General features: G+C 50.1%; 1 protein-coding gene across 1 annotated transcript in view; it reads right to left on the bottom strand.

Moving 5' to 3' along the window:
- Nucleotides 1–7,106: 7,106 nt before the first annotated feature.
- TLN1 (talin 1) overlaps nucleotides 7,107–19,063 on the bottom strand; it is a 35,079-nt gene continuing 23,122 nt past the window's right edge. The window contains exons 34-57 of the mRNA XM_011980140.1: nucleotides 18,070–18,213; nucleotides 17,460–17,621; nucleotides 17,080–17,220; nucleotides 16,804–16,985; nucleotides 16,500–16,632; nucleotides 16,181–16,282; nucleotides 15,927–16,097; nucleotides 15,693–15,842; nucleotides 15,481–15,582; nucleotides 15,282–15,401; nucleotides 14,401–14,547; nucleotides 14,063–14,229; nucleotides 13,722–13,905; nucleotides 13,506–13,631; nucleotides 13,291–13,407; nucleotides 9,957–10,142; nucleotides 9,741–9,848; nucleotides 9,135–9,240; nucleotides 8,811–8,935; nucleotides 8,579–8,704; nucleotides 8,388–8,450; nucleotides 8,093–8,275; nucleotides 7,814–7,942; nucleotides 7,107–7,686 (exon numbers count right to left, since the gene is read on the bottom strand). Of these exons, the coding sequence (XP_011835530.1) occupies nucleotides 7,561–7,686; nucleotides 7,814–7,942; nucleotides 8,093–8,275; nucleotides 8,388–8,450; nucleotides 8,579–8,704; nucleotides 8,811–8,935; nucleotides 9,135–9,240; nucleotides 9,741–9,848; nucleotides 9,957–10,142; nucleotides 13,291–13,407; nucleotides 13,506–13,631; nucleotides 13,722–13,905; nucleotides 14,063–14,229; nucleotides 14,401–14,547; nucleotides 15,282–15,401; nucleotides 15,481–15,582; nucleotides 15,693–15,842; nucleotides 15,927–16,097; nucleotides 16,181–16,282; nucleotides 16,500–16,632; nucleotides 16,804–16,985; nucleotides 17,080–17,220; nucleotides 17,460–17,621; nucleotides 18,070–18,213 (3,300 nt within the window). The 3' untranslated portion in view covers nucleotides 7,107–7,560. The remainder of the gene's footprint in view (nucleotides 7,687–7,813; nucleotides 7,943–8,092; nucleotides 8,276–8,387; nucleotides 8,451–8,578; nucleotides 8,705–8,810; nucleotides 8,936–9,134; nucleotides 9,241–9,740; nucleotides 9,849–9,956; nucleotides 10,143–13,290; nucleotides 13,408–13,505; nucleotides 13,632–13,721; nucleotides 13,906–14,062; nucleotides 14,230–14,400; nucleotides 14,548–15,281; nucleotides 15,402–15,480; nucleotides 15,583–15,692; nucleotides 15,843–15,926; nucleotides 16,098–16,180; nucleotides 16,283–16,499; nucleotides 16,633–16,803; nucleotides 16,986–17,079; nucleotides 17,221–17,459; nucleotides 17,622–18,069; nucleotides 18,214–19,063) is intronic.

Below are 19,063 nucleotides of genomic sequence, written 5' to 3' on the forward strand. Positions count from 1 at the left end.
GCCGGGCCCCACTCCCCTCCGCGCGCCCTCCCTCTCTTCCCCCGCTCCCCGCGGACGCTCCCCTCTTTCCCAGTGGGCCAACTTTATGCTGATATTTCTTTTCTGCCCTTTTTTGGGATGTTTCCCCATTGGGAGGCGGAGTCGGGCTGGGGCGGGGAAGGCGGAGGGCGAGGCGAAGAGTCACTGAGCTGCGGGACGTAGGGGGTCCGGGGCGAGGTGCCTTCTCCGACCCAGGCCGCCAAAGCAGTTCCGGAGCCGGGTCGTGGGGTGCGGGAGTCGGAGGTGCGGGGCGCAAGGGTGTTTGTTTTCGTTTTTCCCTGGGGTGGGGTGAGGGGAGAGGAAGTGGAGAGCCGCCCGGAGGAGGGGGAAGGGGAGGAGAGAACAAGCGGAGGAAGCCGGGAGGGAGCTGCTAGCCTCGCCCCTACCCTCCAGTCGTAGAGGGGCGGGAAGCCTGGATTTTGCAGTGGACTGGGGACCGTGGGAACCCGAGGCCGCGGGCCGGGGCGGTAGGGAAGAGGCGTGGAAATGCATTCAGATCTGTTTAGCTGCCTGCTAGCCACACGGAGAGCAACCCTGGCCTGACCTGGCAGTGTTCCTCTAACTCCATGGAAGACCCCTCATCCACCAGTAGCCTATGCTGGACCACTGGGTTTCCCCGGCCCTTTGCGTCTCACATCCCCCTAATCCTGGAGAGGCTGCTTCTACCAATGAGGTTCCTCCTCGGGTCGGTCTGGGCTGCCTTCTGGCCGCTCCTTATGCATTCTCCAGTCTAAGTGTTTTGTAGTTTTACTTCTGGTTCCTCCATTCATTCATTCATTTGACTGTCCCATGACATTGTTGTCAAATATCTTTTTAAAAGTTAATGCGAATATTATCTAAAATCCTCCAAACCCCTCCCTAATCCCTGTTCCCCCACCTTTTTTTGAGACGGGAGCTTGCTAGATTGCCCAGGCTGGTCTTGAATTTATGGGCTCAAGTGGTCCTCCCGACTCGGCCTCCTGAGTAGCTGGGATTACGGGCGTGCGGGCACCCTGCCTGTTTTGAGGAGAAAAAAAAAAATCCACATTTCTTAATATGGTATAGAAGCCCTGCTGTTTTGGCTCTTGCCTGCCTCTCCGGCCTCATCTCCTTCCATGCCCAACCTCACCCCCAGTATTCAGACTTGTACCTCATGCTGCATTCGTAATGAGCTACGTGCAGGAGCTGGAAATAGCCATACTTTTCTTAAAGCTTCCACAGTTTATGCATTCTGTTCCCTCTCCCTAAAATGCCCTTCCCCTTGGCTGATTCCTAGTGGCCTTTAAGACTCAGATCAAATGTCAGCTTTTCTGGGAAGCGTTCCCTGGCCACTATTCCCACCGCCTCACCTAATAGGTGCGTGTACTTGGTGCGGGCTCTCACCCTCATCCTAGGCCCATGGTATAACTGTTCTTATACCGGTTTGGCGCCTCCGCCGGTCTGTGAGTCCTCAACAGAAACGATTGTTCTCAATTCTGAATCCCCAAGGCCTAGCACAGCACCAGGCATAGAGTTGGCACTTCATGAACATTTGCCAGATGAGTTTTTTGTGTACCAGGTTCTGGGTACTTTTCAAATACACTAATATGGTGTGGGTCTTTTGGTCTTAGAACCCTTCACACTCTTAAAAATTATTGAAGACCCCCAAACAGCTTTTTTGTTGAAGTGGGTTATATCTACCAATAGTTGCCATATTAAAATGAAACTTGAGAAAACTTTTAAATATGTATCAATTCGTTAAAAATAACAAAAATACCATCCTGGCTAACACGGTGAAACCCCGTCTCTACTAAAAAAAAAATACAAAAAACTAGCCGGGCGAGGTGGCGGGCGCCTGTAGTCCCAGCTACTCGGGAGGCTGAGGCAGGAGAATGGCGGGAACCCGGGAGGCGGAGCTTGCAGTGAGCTGAGAGCTGAGATCGCACCATTGCACTCTAGCCTGGGCAACAGAGCGAGACTCCGTCTCAAAAAAAAAAAAATAAATAAATAAAAAAATAAACTCATTACACATTAACCATGTTAACATAATGTTCTAAATGAAAGATAACTATATTCTCATTCTCCGAATTAATGAGAGTATGGAAATTATTTTACATTTTTACAAATCTCTTTACTCTCCGGCTTCCAAGGGGACAGCTGGATTCTCAATATCTCCTTCATATTTGATCTGTTGCTTTATGTTGGTTACTGAGACATATGAAGAAAATCCGGTCTCACAACAGGTAAGCAACTGGAAAGATTTATTTATTTATTTATTTATTTAATTTATTTTGAGACAGAGTCTCGCTTGGTTGCCCAGGCTGGAGTGCAGTGGTGCGATCTTGGCTCACTGCAACCTCCGCCTCCCAGGTTCAAGCAATTCTCCTATCTCAGCCTCCTGAGTAGCTGGGACTACAGGCATGCACCACCATGCCTAACTAATTTTTGTATTTTTAGTAGAAACGGGCTTTCACTGTGTTGGCCAGGCTGGTCTCGAACTCCTAACCTCAAGTGATCCGTCTGACTTGGCCTCCCAAAGTGCTAGGATTACAGGCGTGAACCGCCAAGCCTGGTCTATTTATTATTATTATTATTATTATTTGTTTTTTATTTTTTTGAGACAGTCTTGTGCTGTCACCAAGGCTGGAGTGCAGCGGGGCGATCTCAGCTCACTGCAACCTCTGCCTCCGAGATTCAAGTGATTCTCCTGCCTCAGCCTCCTGAGTAGCTGGGACTACAGGCATAAGCCACCACACCCAGCTAACTGTTGTATTTTTTTGTTTGTTTGTTTTATTTTTTTGAGACAGAGTCTCGCTCTGTCGCCCAGGCTGGAGTGCAGTGACACAATCTCGGCTCACTGCAACCTCCGCCTCCCAGGTTCACACCATTCTCCTGCCTCAGCCTCCTGAGTAGCTGGGACTACAGGCATAAGCCACCACACCCAGCTAACTGTTGTATTTTTTTGTTTGTTTGTTTTATTTTTTTGAGACAGAGTCTCGCTCTGTCGCCCAGGCTGGAGTGCAGTGACACAATCTCGGCTCACTGCAACCTCCGCCTCCCAGGTTCACACCATTCTCCTGCCTCAGCCTCCCGAGTAACTGGGACTACAGCCGTCAGCCACCATGCCTGGATAATTTTTTATATTTTTAGTAGAGATGGGGTTTCACTGTGTTAGCTAGGCTGGTCTCGAACTCCTGAACTCAAGTAATCTGCCTGCCTTGGCCTCCCAAAGTGCTGGGATTACAGGTGTGAGCCACCATGCCAGGCCTGGCCTATTTATAATTTTTTTGAGACAAGGTCTGGCTCTATCACCCAGGCTGTAGTGCAGTGACACAATCACGGCTTGGCTCACTGCAGCCTTGACCTTCTGGGCTCAAGTGTTCTCTCCGCCTCAGTCTCCTCCAGTAGCTGGGACTACACATGTGCACCATCATGCCTGGCCTTTTATTTTATTTTATTTTTTTAAATAGAGATGGTGTCCCACTATGTTGCCTAGGTTGGTCTCAAACTCCTAGGCTCAAGCTACCCTCCTGCCTCAGTCTCCCAAAGTGCTGGAATTACAGGCCTGAGCCACTGTGCCTGGCTGATAATTGGCAGTTTCTTAAGGGGCAGTTGCCATGTAGAACCTGAAACAATATCAATGACCTTTTTGTACTGTTAAACTAAAATCCATTGTTTTGGCCGAGTGCGGCAGCTCACGCCTGTAATCCCAGCACTTTGGGAGGCCAAGGTGGGTGGATCACCTGAGGTCAGGAGTTTGAGACCACCCTGGCCAACATGGTGAAACCCTGTCTCTACTAAACCTACAAAAATTAGTCGGGTGTGGTGGTGGCACACGCCTGTAATCCCAGCTACTCGGGAGGCTGAGGCAGGGGAATCACTTGAACCTGCGAGGTGAAGGTTGCAGTGAGCCGAGATTGCACCACTGCACTCCAGCCTGGGTGACAGAGCAAGACTCTGTCTCCAAAAAAAAAAAAAAAAAATCCGTTTTCCTGAACTGCACCTTGATTGGATCTTTTACCCATGCATGATTTTGTAACACCGTGCATTGGTCATATGAAAAATAATTGATTCACTGAGCTATGCAAATCTTCCAAATATTAATGTTTCATTATTTAAAAAATCACAATAGGTTTCAGGCCAGGCGCAGTGGCTTATGCCTTTAATCCCAGCACTTTAGGAGGCCGAGGTGGGTGGATTGCCTGAGCTCAGGAGTTCGAGACCAGCCTGGGCAACATGGCAAAACCCTGTCTCTACTAAAAATATAAAAAGTTAGCTGGGTGTCGTGGTGGGCGCCTGTAGTCCCAGCTACTCAGGAGGCTGAGGCAGGAGAATTGCTTGAACCCAGGAGGTGGAGGTTGCAGTGAGCTGAGATTGCACCACTGCATTCCAGCCTGGGCAACAGAGTAAGACTGGAGTAAGTCTTAAATAAATAAATAAATAAATAAATAAATAAATAAATAAAAATAAAATAAAAAATCACAATAGGTTTCAACAGTAAAGTCTTTGTTTTTCTTCATAGTATTATACTGGAGAACAGTAAAGTCTTTAAGTTTTAAATTTTGGAAGGCTGTGAAGCTCATGTAGCAAATACAAGTATTCGAAAATTCTATTTTTCACTTGAAAGCCTGAACTGTATCATTGGCAACAAACACTGTCAGATTTTTCCCTGAAGTGACAGACTCACTTTGTTCCTTTTTATAAAAGTTCTGCCAGCTACCTAAGTCTGATAACCAGTTTGTCGGTCATTGGCAACAAACACTGTCAGATTTTTCCCTGAAGTGACAGACTCACTTTGTTCCTTTTTATAAAAGTTCTGCCAGCTACCTAAGTCTGATAACCAGTTTGTCGGTCATTCTTTTGAGTAAACGTGGCATTCCACAAACAAGCAGCTAGTTCAGCTCGGAACTCAAAGAATGGTCTAAGTTATTTCCTCCTGAAAACCATCATACCTTGGTATGCAAAATGCCTTATGCATACTTCCCACTTTATCAGACAGAATGTTGAAAAGACTTTTCCTGCAGGATTAAGGTTTAATTAAATTAATACATTTAGGCTGGGCGTGGTGGCTCACGCCTGTTATCCCAGCACTTTGGGAGGCTGAGGCAGGCAGATCACTAGGTCAGGAGTTTAAGACCAGTCTGGCCAACATGGTGAAACCCCGTCTCTACTAAAAATACAAAAATTAGCTGGGCACGGTGGCATGTGCCTGTAATCCCAGCTTCTCAGGAGGCTGAGGCAGAATTTCTTGAATGGGGACCCAGGAGGTGGAGGTTGCAGTGAGCCGAGATCATGCCACTACACTCCAGCCTGGGCTACAGACCAAGACTCCGTCTCAAAAAAAAAAAAAAAAAAAAAAATTTTTTTACTTCATCAAGTACATTTTTTTTGAGTCTTGTTCTGTTGCCCAGGCTGGAGTGCAGTGGCGTGATCTCAGCTCACTGCAACTCTGTGTCCCAGGTTCAAGCAATTCTGGTGCTTCAGCCTCCCGAGTAGCTGGGATTACATGTGTGCGCCACCATCCCCAGCTAAGGAAAATAATGTCTTGGTATTGTTATGAAAATAATTTTGACCTATGGACCCCTGAAAAAGTCTTAGGGAACCCTAGGGGTCTGAGGACCACATTTGAAGAGTTGCTGGTCTAATGGGTTTTAAAGCCTCTCCCCAGATGGCTCCCAAGGTATCACTAGTGAGAAGTACGTGATTGGTCCCAGTTCCTGAGGACATGACAAGGAAATGGTAACAGGAGTAAGCAGTTGTCCTGGGCTCACAGCTGGAGTTCAGAGTCTGGACTACCACTTGTCGGGGAGGTTGTAGAAGGGATTTGATCTCCAAGGCCCTCAACTCATACTATGACATTGAATCTAGGATTAGGGAGCCCCTGCAGTATGTACTGGAGTTGCCAGTCCTCTGCGTCGGAGAAGTGATAATACATCTAAATTTTCCAGTGCTTAGCACAAGCATGGCTTAGTAAATATTAAATGAATGAATCACAGGTGATAGGAGTGACGGTAGGAAGTTGGCACCATCTCTAATGGGCTGTCCTAGAGTTTCATCTACTTTATTTCTTAGAGAAGGGCTCTCACTCCGTCACCCAGGCCGGCGCACAGTGGCACCACCATAGCTCACTGCAGCCTTGAACTCCTGGTCTCAAGCAGTCCTCCTGCCTCAGCCTTTTAAGTAGCTGGGATTAGAGGCTCGAGCCACCGTACCAGCTACATTCCATCTACTTCAAGCTTTCCCTAATATGGTGGGAGTAGAAGGTGTCAGTAGCAGATGGGTGGTGTTTGTGTTCTACTTGAGGAAATAATGTACTGGGCGGTAGTGTTGACTAAAGAATCATGCATGAAAATAGAGGCCAACCTGAGATGACTGTCAGAGAGTCCATGCATTATGGGCAGAGTGGGTGGATGAGGACATGGAAGCACACAGCATCCATCTTCCGGACTGGCTCCTTCCACTGACCAACAGATTAGCAGGGCGGCTGCAACAGGGCTGCTAGCACCTGCCTGGCCACTAGGGGAGCTCTGCCCCTCTAACAATAAATTCTCACACCTGGGTCAAGCTTTTCCCTTTTAGTGATTCTCTAGGCAGGAGTGCCCCAACCCAATCAAGAGTGGTGCCTACCCGAGGCAGCCTCAAGTTGGGATTTTTTTGTTTGTTAATGGCTTCAATCAATTTTGTGGCCATAGTTCTCTTAGGCTCAGACACTTACAGGCTTATTATTTTTAGCAAAGCTTCTTTTGAAAATTTGAATTTGGTCAAGGACTGGATTTGTTGACATACCCTGAGTAGTCATGAAGAACAGAATGTCCTGGTAGCCACAAGGAGCTGTAATAGCTGCTGTCTCAGCAGCAGCAGAACAACACTTTGTGAGGCTTAGGTGCTGGCCAGTGAGGTGAGGATAACAGGAGTATGACTTCTCAGGCACAGCTTCCCCAATGGATAACTTTAGGGGTCTGGGTGCAAGGATGAAGTGACCTCAGGGGCAGACTGCCAGTCTTCTCTCCCATTTCAAGCCAGATCAAGGAGGGTGACAGAACTCAACCCCACTCTCTCCCCTACTGCCCTGGGAGAAATCTTCTGTCTCCCTTGAAGCCAGGCAGTGGTTGTAGGTAGAATCATTTTTATTGGAACATGACCTGTTTGGGGCTTACAACTCTGCAGCCCCCATGGGTAGCTGGGGGTGGGGGAAGATAGTATCAAAAAACGATGAAGAGAGCTGATGAGGCTGTGGGGACTGGCTGGAAGCTGCTGGCAGGGTGGAGTGGGCTGGGGCCCTGGCAGGTTCAGATCGAGGTACAGCAGCGTTAATAATACTCTTGGAGCGTTAATACTCTGGGGAGGGGCAGGCACTTGGGGGGCCCTAGGGCATGAAGGCACTTGGGGTTAGGGAGGGGAAAGGGGATGTGCTGCGGGATTGGGCAGGGCCAGGCCCTGGGGTTTGGCAGGCACTTTGGGGAGTGCTGGGGTTGGGCAGATTGGGCCCTGACAGCCCAGAAGGCTTTGGTAGTGGCAGGCAGAGTCTCTGGGCTGGGTCTGCGTTAAATAGAAGCGGCTTCTCTAGTGCTCATCTCGAAGCTCTGAAGGCAGGAACTTATACTGCTGCTGCCGGATCTGGGCCAGTTTCTTCCGCGCCTCTTCTAGCTCTCGTTCCTTCCGAAGCATCTCTTCCTGTGCTGCGATGATCTGAGGGTGGAGATCAGGGACTTAGTTCAGTGAGGATGTACAGCAGGGGCATAGGGAAGTTGGGACCAGTACAGACAACATGACTGCCCTCCTGACAGCATCCCTCAGTGTCTGGGGTGAAGCTCACCTGGGCAATGCCGCCGACCATCTTCTCTTTCACCACCACTGTCTCATTCTCCTGCTCTTCGAAGGCTGCAGCCTTTTGTGCTGCTTTCACCAGGTTATCTGAGGCTCGCTTCACTGCGTTGCCAGCAGCCTGGGCAGAGAGAAAGTGGCCTAAGTTGAGAACTCAGGTAGGGTCCCAGTTGAGACAGTCCCTCAATTCTCTCATAGAAACATACATCTCGGGAGTGACAGTTTGAAGCAGTATAGCCCAAGGGACAATGGGATGGGTCAGGGTTCTCACCTGAAGTCGTTTCATTGCCTCCGAGTCCTGGTCAGCCTTGACCTTGCAGGCCACAAGGAGCTGGGCTGTGGAGGCAGCTACCTGCTTGGCTGATGAGATGAGCTTCTCCTGGCTAGCGTGGCCTTGCACAGCTGCATTGGCTGCCTCACACAGATTGTTGGTGGCCGCAGCCACCATCCGGGCCTAAAGCAGGGAGAGTTTGCTTAAAAATATGTCCCTTGCCCTGGTCCATCCCCACTCCAGCCTTTTCAAGTCTCTCAAACTGAAAGAGACCTAGCGGGTATTGCACACTTACAGCAGAAATGAGGCCCTGAGACCACTGTCCATCGTCCAGTGCATTGGCTGGAATGGCACCCACCTGCAGGAAGGAGAAGAGCCGTCTTAGACCTCCATTTTCCTCACTTCAAAGACTCGTTGGCTATGGATGTGGGTGTGGACATCAAAGTGCCGACCCGTCCCCATTCTTGTGGGTATTTAAACACTCACCTTCCCTTGGGCCACTAGTTCTCTCTGGGCAGCCGATGCAGCCTTTACCAGTGCACTGGTGGCTGCTGCAATGGACTTGGCAGCTTCTAGTATCTGTTCCTCAAAGTTCAAGGACTCATCTGCCTCCTGCAATAAGCAAAGGTTGCAGAGAGAGATGTAAAGTCAGAGATGGGGCGGAAGGTGGGGACACTCTGCCATGGTGAAGGTGGAAGAGGAAGGGAGCAGGACTGACCTTGGGTTTGGCCCGGGGCTTCAGCTGCTCTAGCTTTTTAGCTGCAGCCTCAATGGCGGCTGCAGCTCCCAGGAGCTCATTCTCAGCAATGACTGTGGGGTCCTCTGGGTCCACCCATTCTGTTCCTAGTGGGATGAGGGAAGAGGAAAGAGGCTGAGGCAGAGTGGAGAGGTCAAAAGCACCAGAGAGCATGGTTAGTATCATCAGGCCCTGGCACCTGTAGGGACTATGGGCAGAGGCTAGCACAGAGCTATCCAGCCAGGAAGCAGAGATCACACCATGATAAGGGTTTTCCATCCATCCCTGTCCCTGGTCACCCCTCACCCTTCATGGCTTCAGCAGCCTGGATGAGCTCAGTGACGGAACCAGCCACACGCTTTGAATGTCCTGTCAACTGCTGCTTCAGTTCTGGGCTTGGCTTCTGCAGGGTCTGGGCAAGAAGCAGGCAGGGGACAAAGAGCATCACATCTTAGGGTCTACCCTGATCTATGAAATAGGGCAGACCATGGCCCCCTCACCCCTATCCCTAGAGCACTCCACACCACAGCCCTCAAACACCACGCTGCCTATCCAAGCACACATCATGCATCACACCTCACACATGATGGAGACAGTGGGGCTGTGTCACTCACCGGCTGCAAGGAGCAAGAATGATGAGATGAAAGAGATGACGAAGGTAGAGAAGGGGGTGATCAGGTGGGAAGGGAGGAGAAAAAAGAGGAAGAGGAAGAGGTGACTGGGAGAACCAAAGATGATAAGGATAGGGCCTGGGAGAAAGGGAGACTTGGAAAGGAGAACAGATTTGGGAAACAGAAGGTGGGGTAGGAAGGAGATCTGAGCAAAACAGAGAGCAGGGTGTGAGGCCTGCAGGAAGAGAGGCCTGTGTATTCAGAGAGGCTGGTATGAGGAACAAGCTACGCCCTCCCTTACCAGCAGCACATGGTCAAGCAGTTCCAGGTAGCCATTGGCACACTCCCGGCCATAGTGCAGGGCTCGAAGCCGCACATCAGGGGCCACTTCCGGGTGGTAAGCTGCTTCCTGTCCCCAGAGTAATATGTTAGTTTTAGGATCCCAGATCCCTACAGTTTCTTTCCCACTATGTTCTGCCCCAAAGCTGCCTCACAGAAATGCCTCAAGGATTTCTACCTTGCAAGCCCGAAGCATATCTGCAATAGCACGGCGGCTCAGATTGGCTGTGGCAATGACATCTTCTTGGCGACAGGAATTGCCAGCGGCAACGGCCTTGGCTGTTGCCATGGTGATACCCTTGGTCATTCGGATGAAGTCTTCTGGGGTAGAGGTCTTGGCAGGTGGCTCTGGGGAACAGAAAACCTGTGGGGGCAGAACAAGAAGAAAGATTTTACAGTGGCTGAGACTATGAGACAGTGTAGAACTCTGTGTGCATGTGATTTGGTGCAGACATTCACATATCACAGTGAATGTAACAGAAGGCAGCTGGTTATCATTTCTGACTGAAGCAACTGGGGAGTTTGTTTGTTTGTTTGAAATCACAAAAGTAATTACAAAAGTGGCTTTTGGCTGGGTTTTCATTCCCAAAAGAGAGAGAACCCTTGAAGGGGTGAGAGGCAGAGCTGGGCCGTAAAAGATATACATAAAAGATGATAGGAGGGCATTTTAGGTAAATGGTAGGGCATGAACAACCAAGATGTCAAGTGGGAAAGTATCAAGGAATGTTCTGGAATATAGGAATGGTGAAGAAAAGGTTATTGGGGCCTTGAGTATCACACTGAGGAACCTGGAATTTTACATAATATGTGAAAGTCATAAAATATTTTGATGTATGGGTTCAATCTACAAACATTTATTAAAGATCAGCTAGGTGGCAGATTCTATGCAAGGGGCTAGGGATGCTCCTTGTTCTCACGGAGCTTACATTCTGGTTTTGGACACAGGTAATAAATAAGTAAACAAGCAGTAAAACTGAGGACTGTGATTTGGATTATAAGAGAATTTAAAAAGAGTGCTGTGATGAGAACTATTTCAGATAGGTGGTCAAGGAAGGGCCCTCTGAGGAGGTGACACTGAAGCTGAAGCCTGAGGAACTGGAAGGAGCACAGCATTTAAAAAGCTGGAGAAAAGTGAGTGGAAGAGCCTGCAACAGGTGAGAGCCTGGCATATTCTCAGAACTGATAGGGCAGGGGGATGGGGCGCAAAAAGGAGGAGAGTAGGATGAGATTGGAGAAGCAAGCAGGGTCATCACTGATGGGTTTTAAGTAGTGAGGTGACATAATCTAATATATATTTAAGACAGGGTCTTGCTCTGTCACCCAGGCTGGAGTGCCCTGGAGTGATCATAGTTCACTGTAGCCTTGAACCCCTGGGCGTGAGGGATCCTCCTGCCTCCAGACTCATGAGTAGCTGGGACAGTCGTGGGCCACCTTGCCTAGCTAATCTTTAAATTTTTTTGTAGAGACAGTATCTTGCTATGTTGTACAGACTAGTCTTGAACTCACTGAAGTGATCCTACCATCTCAGTCTCCCAAAGCGCTGGGATTTTACAGGCATCAGCCACCATGTCCAGCTCTAATTTATATTTTAAAAACATAATTCTGGCTACTGTGTACAAAGAAGGGGGCAAGTGTTGAAGCACGGTGATTGGATAGAGACTACTGTATAAATCCAATTAAGGACTGATGATGGTTTGGACAGTGTGGTAGTGGTGGGAGATAAAAAGAGAAAATGAGCTGTATTTGGAAGGGGCACTAACAAAACTTAGATGTGGGGAATGAGAGAAAGAGAGAAGTCTAATATATTGAAGCTGGGTTTCTGGCTTTAGCAACCGAGTTACTATAAGGTGCCATTTACTGAGATGGTGGAAGACCAGGAAAGACCCAGGTATGGGAGGCAAAGAGTCAAGAGTTCCAACTTGGACATCTTCAAGTAAAGGTGAAAACAGAACCTTAGAAAGATGAATTTAGAAATCAGAAAGATGACTAGGGAGAGAGGAGAGTGGCAGGGACCAGAATCAGGGAGACCAGGGAGAAAGCTGGTGCCACAGCCAAAGTGCAGTAGAGTATGGAAGTGCGGACAGGGCACCAGGGAGGAAGAATGAAAGAACATGGCAATAGCCTGGATATAGTGGCTAAGATGGTGAAGTCAAAGATGACTGAGGTGGAATCTTCGAGTGCAAGGGTGTTCCCACCATTAGGAGGACCATGTCATGATTCAGAGGCACTGCGTCTAGGTGGTGACGTCAAACAGGCAGTTGAAAATAACTCAACTCAGAACTGGATGTCTGCTTCTTACAGAATAATAATGAAAGTGGTTAAACTTGCCAAAGAAGACAAGAGAGAAAGAAGGCTATTTGTACAACCCTGGGAAGACCTCTACATTTACTAGGTTAAAGGTGATTCAATGATGTTTGAGAAACAAGAGAAAAGCCAGTATCTAGGCCAAGGGAAAAAAGAATTTCTTTTTTTTTCTTTTTTTGAGATGGAGTGTCGCTCTGTCGCCCAGGCTGGAGTGCAGTGGTGCCATCTTGGCTCACTGACACCTCCGCCTCCTGGGTTCTAGCGATTCTCCTGCCTTAGCCTCCTAAGCAGCTGAGACTACAGGCGCACACCACTATGCCCAGCTAATTTTTGTATTTTTAGTAGAGACGGGGTTTCGCCATGTTGGCCAGGCTGGTCTCGAACTCCTGACCTTGTAATGCACCTACCTCAACCTCGCAAAGTGCTAGGAATTACAGACATAAGCCACCGTGCCTGGCGGAAGAAAGACTTTCAAAGAGAGGCTTGTTAACAGAGTCAGATGCTTTGGAAATGTTTGAAGAGGATGAAGGCCAAGAAGTGGCCACTGAATGTGGCAATTAAGAGGCCACTAGTGACTGGAGAAAGAGGGAGGGTGGTGAAAAGACAGTTGTCAAATGCTAAAGAATAAACAAGTGGGTAGGGGACAGACATGAGTGTAGCTCACTGGCACAGTGGCTCATGAGTGTAATCCCAGCACTCTGGGAGGCCAAGGCGGGAGGATCACTTGAGGCCAGGAGTTCGAGACCAGCCTGGTCAACATGGTGAAACCCCATCTCTACTAAAAATACAAAAACTAGCCAGCATGGTATGCACCTGTAGTCCCAGTGACTCAGAAAGCTGAGGCATGAGAATTGCTTGAACCTGGGAGGTGGAGATTGCAGTGAGCCGAGATCACGCCACTGCACTCCAGAAGGAGGGCGTGGGAGACCTGGGGTAGGGAAAGTCACATGGTGATTGAGGAAGATGCCATGTGCAATGGAAAGGTTACCCACACCTGGGAGAAGTGACAAGAGGAGAGGGCTGAGAAGGCTGGAGGAGGATGGCTACAAAGCGAGACCCTTCTCAAAAAAAAAAAAAAAAGTCTGGCTATAGATGAGAGAGAAGACTGTGTGTGACTCCGTCTGTGAGTATATGTGTGGCACAGGTTCACAGGCTTTCAGGATCCCTCTCTCTGACCCTAGTCCCTGATGCCCCAGACTCTCACTCACCGCCAGTTCCTGCCGTATGTGTTCGGTGGTTGCCTCCAGGGCCCGAGTGCCTTTGGTGGCCTCATCTTCCACGGCTTTTACTGTCTTAAGCAATGATGTCACATTGGTCACCATCACCTGGAGGTATCAGAGGAGTGTAGAGGAATGATTTTAAGGAACAGGGGGAAGTACATTAATCCAGTGCCCCTCCTGATGTTGCTCTCATTCTCTCCAACCTTGGCAGAGTTCTTTAGCTGCCACACAGCAGGATCATCTCCAACTTTGCCAGCTGCAGCCTTCGTTGCACTGATGAGGTCTCCCAGGGCCTTGGCTACATCTTTCACTGCGTTGATTAGTACCACCTGTATGGGAGAGGGTTGGCTCTGGTCTATGGGAGGAAGAAGCGGGACAGGAAGTGGTTCCAGCTGGAATTAGGGGCATCAGGTTGCTACCTGGGTCTCAGGGTCCTCAGCTCCCAGGCTGGCTGCACCCAGCTTGACCACATCAGCGAGGCGGGTGATAGTCGCCACGGAGGACTGGGCAGCCTGCGCCAACTTCTCCTGGCTCCCGGCTGCGTTTTGCACCAGGACCTTGGTGTCCTCCACCAGCACCTTCGCAGTCTTCAGGATGCCCTCCCTGAAGGAGGGCCCAGCTTAGTCAGATCTCCCCTACCCACTCTAACCTGTCCAAGGTGCCTGGTCCAGGTCTTCCCTATTCCAGCGAATGCTATCCTGCCTCTTCCAGCCCCATGCCCTGACCTGTCTGCCTCCCTTAGGCCCAGGTCCTGTCTTACCGGTGGTCAGCGAAAGTTTCAGTACCCTCGCGATTGAGCGTGCCGGCAGTGGCGAACATGATGGTGGTGTCGAGGTCAGCAATGATACCAGACACAGCGCTGGCCGCTGTGATGCAGGCCTGGGTGCCACGATTCCCAGCCTGGAGCGCAGCTAGGACGTGAGAGACCTGGGGTAGGGAAAGTCACGTGGTGACTGTGGAAGGTGCCATGTGAAATGGAAAGGTTGCCCATGCCTGGGAGAAGTGACAAGAGGAGAGGGCTGAGAGGGCTGGAGGAGGATGGCAAAGGCTACAGAGTTTGGAGGCAGTCCCACCATCTGCAGGGATGAGCATTGTCACCTTCTCAGAAACTCTCCGGGCACATTCTATGAGCTCCTTCTTGGTGTAGGCATCACTGGGGCTGCACTGCAGGGCGCCTGCCTTGGTGACCAGAGCGGCACAGCCATGGCCCAGCTCCTGTACCCGGTGTTTGATATGGGAACCTATCTGTGAGCCGAGGGAAAGAGAGAGAGATTTTACAAGGGGCACTCAGGGTACCACTGTGCTTGGAAAAGTCACTAAGGACATAGAAAAAACATACATCGTAGATTAAAGCAGCAGAGAGAGAAAGTTCCCAGCACAAGGACGTTTCTGGTTTCATGTCCTTTAGGCAGGAGGTAACCTCCTACACATGGAAAATAGTAGCATGCAGGCACTAAGTGGTGAGGATTGTGTTAAGCACAGTGGGGAGGAGGGGAGGAGCACTTTATGCTTGAGTGTTAGAATCAGAGGGCCATGGATTACCATGTGGCCTGTATGGGGTTATGGAGGGTTTTGAGGATGGGGATTACATGTGTCCTACTAAGATCCAATTACTTGGTTTCCTGGAAAGCTAGAGGCTTAGGTAAGGAAGAGCTTCATGGCCTTGCCGCAAGAAAGAACAAGAACAGGGACTGGCAGCACAGCAAAGAAGCAGCCGTAGGCCCAGATGAGGGTCAGCAGAAGCCAAAGAGGCAGGTCCAGGAAGGCTCCAGATTCTGAGCTGTCTCCTTTGTACCCGTGACTGAAGAAGGCTTTGATCCTCTGTCCCTACCCAGAGCCTCACTAGTGTTCAGCAGAGTGGCCCTGAGGCTGTTCCCCTTTCTATGAAAGACCAGAGAGGGTGGGGGTGGGACAGCCCTAGACGCTGACACATCGGGAACAAGGGGCAGGGGGCAGGGCAGAGCTGCCTCCACGTTTACCTCTTCATTTTCAGCAGCCACTGCTGCAGGCTTGGCCTCCGAGGCCAGACGGCCATAGTCACTGGTCAGCTGGTTAGCAAGAGGGCCCAGCTCCTCTGGGCTGGTGTTTGACTTGGTAACCTGGTGATAATGGAAGGAGTGAAGTTATATCCAAAGTCAGCTCTCCGAGGGCAGTCCTCTGGCACTCGCCCAAACTCACCATCTCCTGAACGGTCACTGCAATGGCCTTGGCTGTCCGCACCATAGTTGTCTGGTAATCCACGAACGAACCTTCTGGTTCACCCATTGGTCCTTCATCTAGCTGAAGGGGGAGGACAGGGACAGGGAAAGACTGTTAAGGTCTCTGCCACTGTGCTTGGAGGCTCTGGCCCAGGGTAGCCTCAGTGTCTACAGGCACCCCAAGACTCTAACCTGGTTGATGGCCTGGGTGATGGAGTCCACCATGCCACCTACGACCCCGGCAGCACTGGCTGCCTCGTTGAGAGTTGTTGTCAGGTCCTCTACGGCCTCTGTCATCATCTGCACAGCCTCCTCCAGGGCTTCCTGGGTGTGAGCTACTTGCTGTGGGGAGAGAAGAAGAGCTCTGTTGTTCCTGTTTCTCTAGCCTCTTGCTAGTAACAGCTCCTCCCTCCCAACCCTCAATACCTTTGGGTTACCACCAGCCTCCTTGGCAGTGTATAGCAACTGCAGGGCAGATTCTGCCAATGTTTTAGTCTGGTCCAGGAGCGCCATCTGCTGCGGGTGGCTCAGGGTCTTGGAGGCAGCACCCACTGCAGCCAGGGTGAGTGGCTCAAAGTACTGGGCCATCTGGGACACCTGAGGCAAGGGGTTGGACTAGGGGTCAGGTCCCCTCTTTCTCACCCTACTCCCTGGGATTTCCCATGAGTCTCCATAGGTACCTTGTGTCCCAGCTGGGAGGCTTCAGCCCGGGCAGCATTGGCCAGTGGCTCAATGAGATGGGAGATCTCTTGTACTGCAGTGAGCATCTGAGTGTGCAAGGCCTGGGGAGGAAGTGGACTTTAGCCCTGATCGTGACCTGCAATAGGACCCTCTGGCTACACAGGACTGCTCTTCCTTTCATACTGAATACCCTAACCCTCCTTGGCACATCCTAGCCCTTTGATGTCCCTAAGAAGCCACTCCATGATCCCCCAGCTTCTTTGAGTCTGACATTTCTCTTCCTAGACACATCTTTCCATATAACCCTCTCCCCCTCACCTCTTGAGAGATTCCCTCACGGGGAGCAAGCTGCTGGCTGACTGCAGCGAGGGAAGCCTGGTCTAGGTCCCGTAGACAACTGTTCAGACCTGCAATGGCCGCTTCACACTCCAGCTGCCCTGGAGCCTTGTCCCTGCAGACACATCAGGGGCTCCAACACCAAGAACATCCCCTAGTGCAAGGCCAGCCTATCCTTCCCCTATATCCTCCCAACACCATCCCATCTAATTGCACTTAAGTGCCCATCCTCCATTCTGCCACAATGTGTGCCCCCCAGCCACACTGGTTCTCCACCCCTCAGTACCTCATGCTTGTAATTAGCTTCTTGATGGAGTCTGAGACAGTACGGGAGTGGCCGGCCAGCACTGACCAGCTCGGGGGGTCCCGGGGATTGACTGCGAGGGCCCGGGCTGTCTGGATGAGTCCCCCAGCACTCTCTAACATTGTCTTGGCAGATATCACAATGGGCTCCATGGCAGCCCGACCCTGGGGAGAGGGGAGGCAGGAAGGTAAGTCTCAGGATTCCCTGGAAGATGAGGTGATAAGCTGGCCTGTCAGGTCCCCCTTCACATCGCCTCACCTCAGGGCTGATCTGGGCAGGAATGCTGGAGAACTCAGGGTTGGACGCAAAGGCACTCAGATTGTCCACAGCCTCCAGCAGAGGGGCTGTTGCTGCTCGGCACTGGGCACGGTTCTCCTCTGTGAAGGCCCCATCTAGCGCCTAGAAGTGACAGAGAGGCTCTCAGGACTTGGGATGCAGGCATAGGGGGTACAGGAAGTGAAGTCCAGGTCTCCTTCCCAGGACTTAAAGGATTTGGGGAGAGGCTAGGGGATCAGTCTGGATAGAAAGAGTTTGGGCTCAGGCAGAGGGGATTTGGTAGAAGGCCTCAGAGAATAACTGGGGGACTCGGGAGAGATCGGACAGGTCAGGGAGAGGCTGGGAATTCAAGCACTGGGAACCTTGATGGTCTTGACAAGATTAGCTGTGCTGTTGGCCACCTCCTTGGCTGACTGTACAAACTGGCGCTTGGCAGTAGGATTGGCGGTACGGGCAGAAGCCAGGCGACAGCTGTTACACAGTGCAGAGGTGTGTTTGGCCACAATGGTGGCTGCGGAGAGCACCTGAGGAGACACGTGGAAGAGCCACAATGAGGGCAGGAAGGAGGCGTACATACCCAAGGAGGAGCCATTTTAGGGTCAGAGGATGGAGAGCAATACCCTGGGGAGTCAAAACAGGAAAAACAGAGTCACCTGAAAAGTCAAGATCTAGGAGACAGAGACACCCAAAGATGAACTGGGCATGGGAGAGGAAAGACATACTAACGGAGAAGCCATAAGAGGGCTGGTGGGAGAGTAAGCTCGAACATCTACAGAGAAGTTGTGAATTTAGCAGTAACTGAAAAATGATGAGACCCATGGCAGAAAAAGATAGTTACTCAAAGAGAAGAAGTGTGTGCAAGGTCAGAGATGGGTCCCTGCCTTCTTTCCCACATGCCTCACCTCCCTCTACTCCACGGGGTTGGTCTGCCCTTTCCCAGACTTGCCTGTGGTCCCTATTCCCTTGAGTTACCTGGGCCTGGGTACAGCCAGGCTCTCCCAAACTGTGGCAGGCCATCTGAATTGCCTGGTTTGCACGGGCGAACTGTGTGGGCTCCACCAGCCCTTGCTGTCCAGCTTGACTATTGGGGTCAGAGACACCAACCAGATATGCAGCCTAGGAAGAGAGAAGGGGGTTGGGGTGAGGAATAAAGATTGTAGGTGGGAAATGAATAGTGATAGCAGGGACAAAGGAGAGCAGAGGTAAGTTTAGAGAACAGGGCTTATTTTTCAGAGTTCTCCATGAGTGGAGATACATTAGCAAACTATGGTTATACTGTAAAGAAGAAAAAAAATACTCTCCTGTTTCATTAAGTATATTCAAGCATTTCAGAAGATTAAAAAAGTTAATCAAAAGGAAAACTGTATAACAAGGGTTTTTATCAAATCTCTATTTAGATATGTTTGTGTATGCTGGGTCTTAGAGTAAAAAGTATGGCTTACTTTAAGTAGCAGTAAAAAGTTTAAGAGTGAAATACAAATATACACCTTCGTGCACACAAGCAAAGCCTCTTTTAAAGACAGTTCAAAACTGATGAAGATTATTAGGCTAATTCACATTTACAGCACCTCCATGCAGCAGGTATTTTTGGAAAGGGAAGGGAGGGATTAAAAAGCCGTTTTTATGATGGAAACAACATCCTAATGTTTGATTCATACTTCAATCAATACACATTAGCTTTGCTTTTTCCTCTATGCATTTTCACAAGTTGGGGGAAAAAACAAACAAACAAACAACAAAGAGGTTTAGTGAAACCCCCTCTTACTAAAAATACAAAAATTAGGCGGGTGTGGTGGTGCACACCTGTAGTCCCAACTACTTGGGAGGCTGAGGTAGGAGAATCTCTTGAACCCGGGAGGCGGAGGTTGCAGTGAGCCGAGATTGTGCCTCTGCACTCCAGCCTGGCGACAGAGTGAGACTCCATCTCAAAAAGCAAACAAACAAAAACAAACAAACAAAAAACCAA

The sequence above is a fragment of the Mandrillus leucophaeus genome, unplaced genomic scaffold, assembly GCF_000951045.1.
Source record: "Mandrillus leucophaeus isolate KB7577 unplaced genomic scaffold, Mleu.le_1.0 Scaffold208, whole genome shotgun sequence".
Lineage (NCBI taxonomy): Eukaryota > Metazoa > Chordata > Mammalia > Primates > Cercopithecidae > Mandrillus > Mandrillus leucophaeus.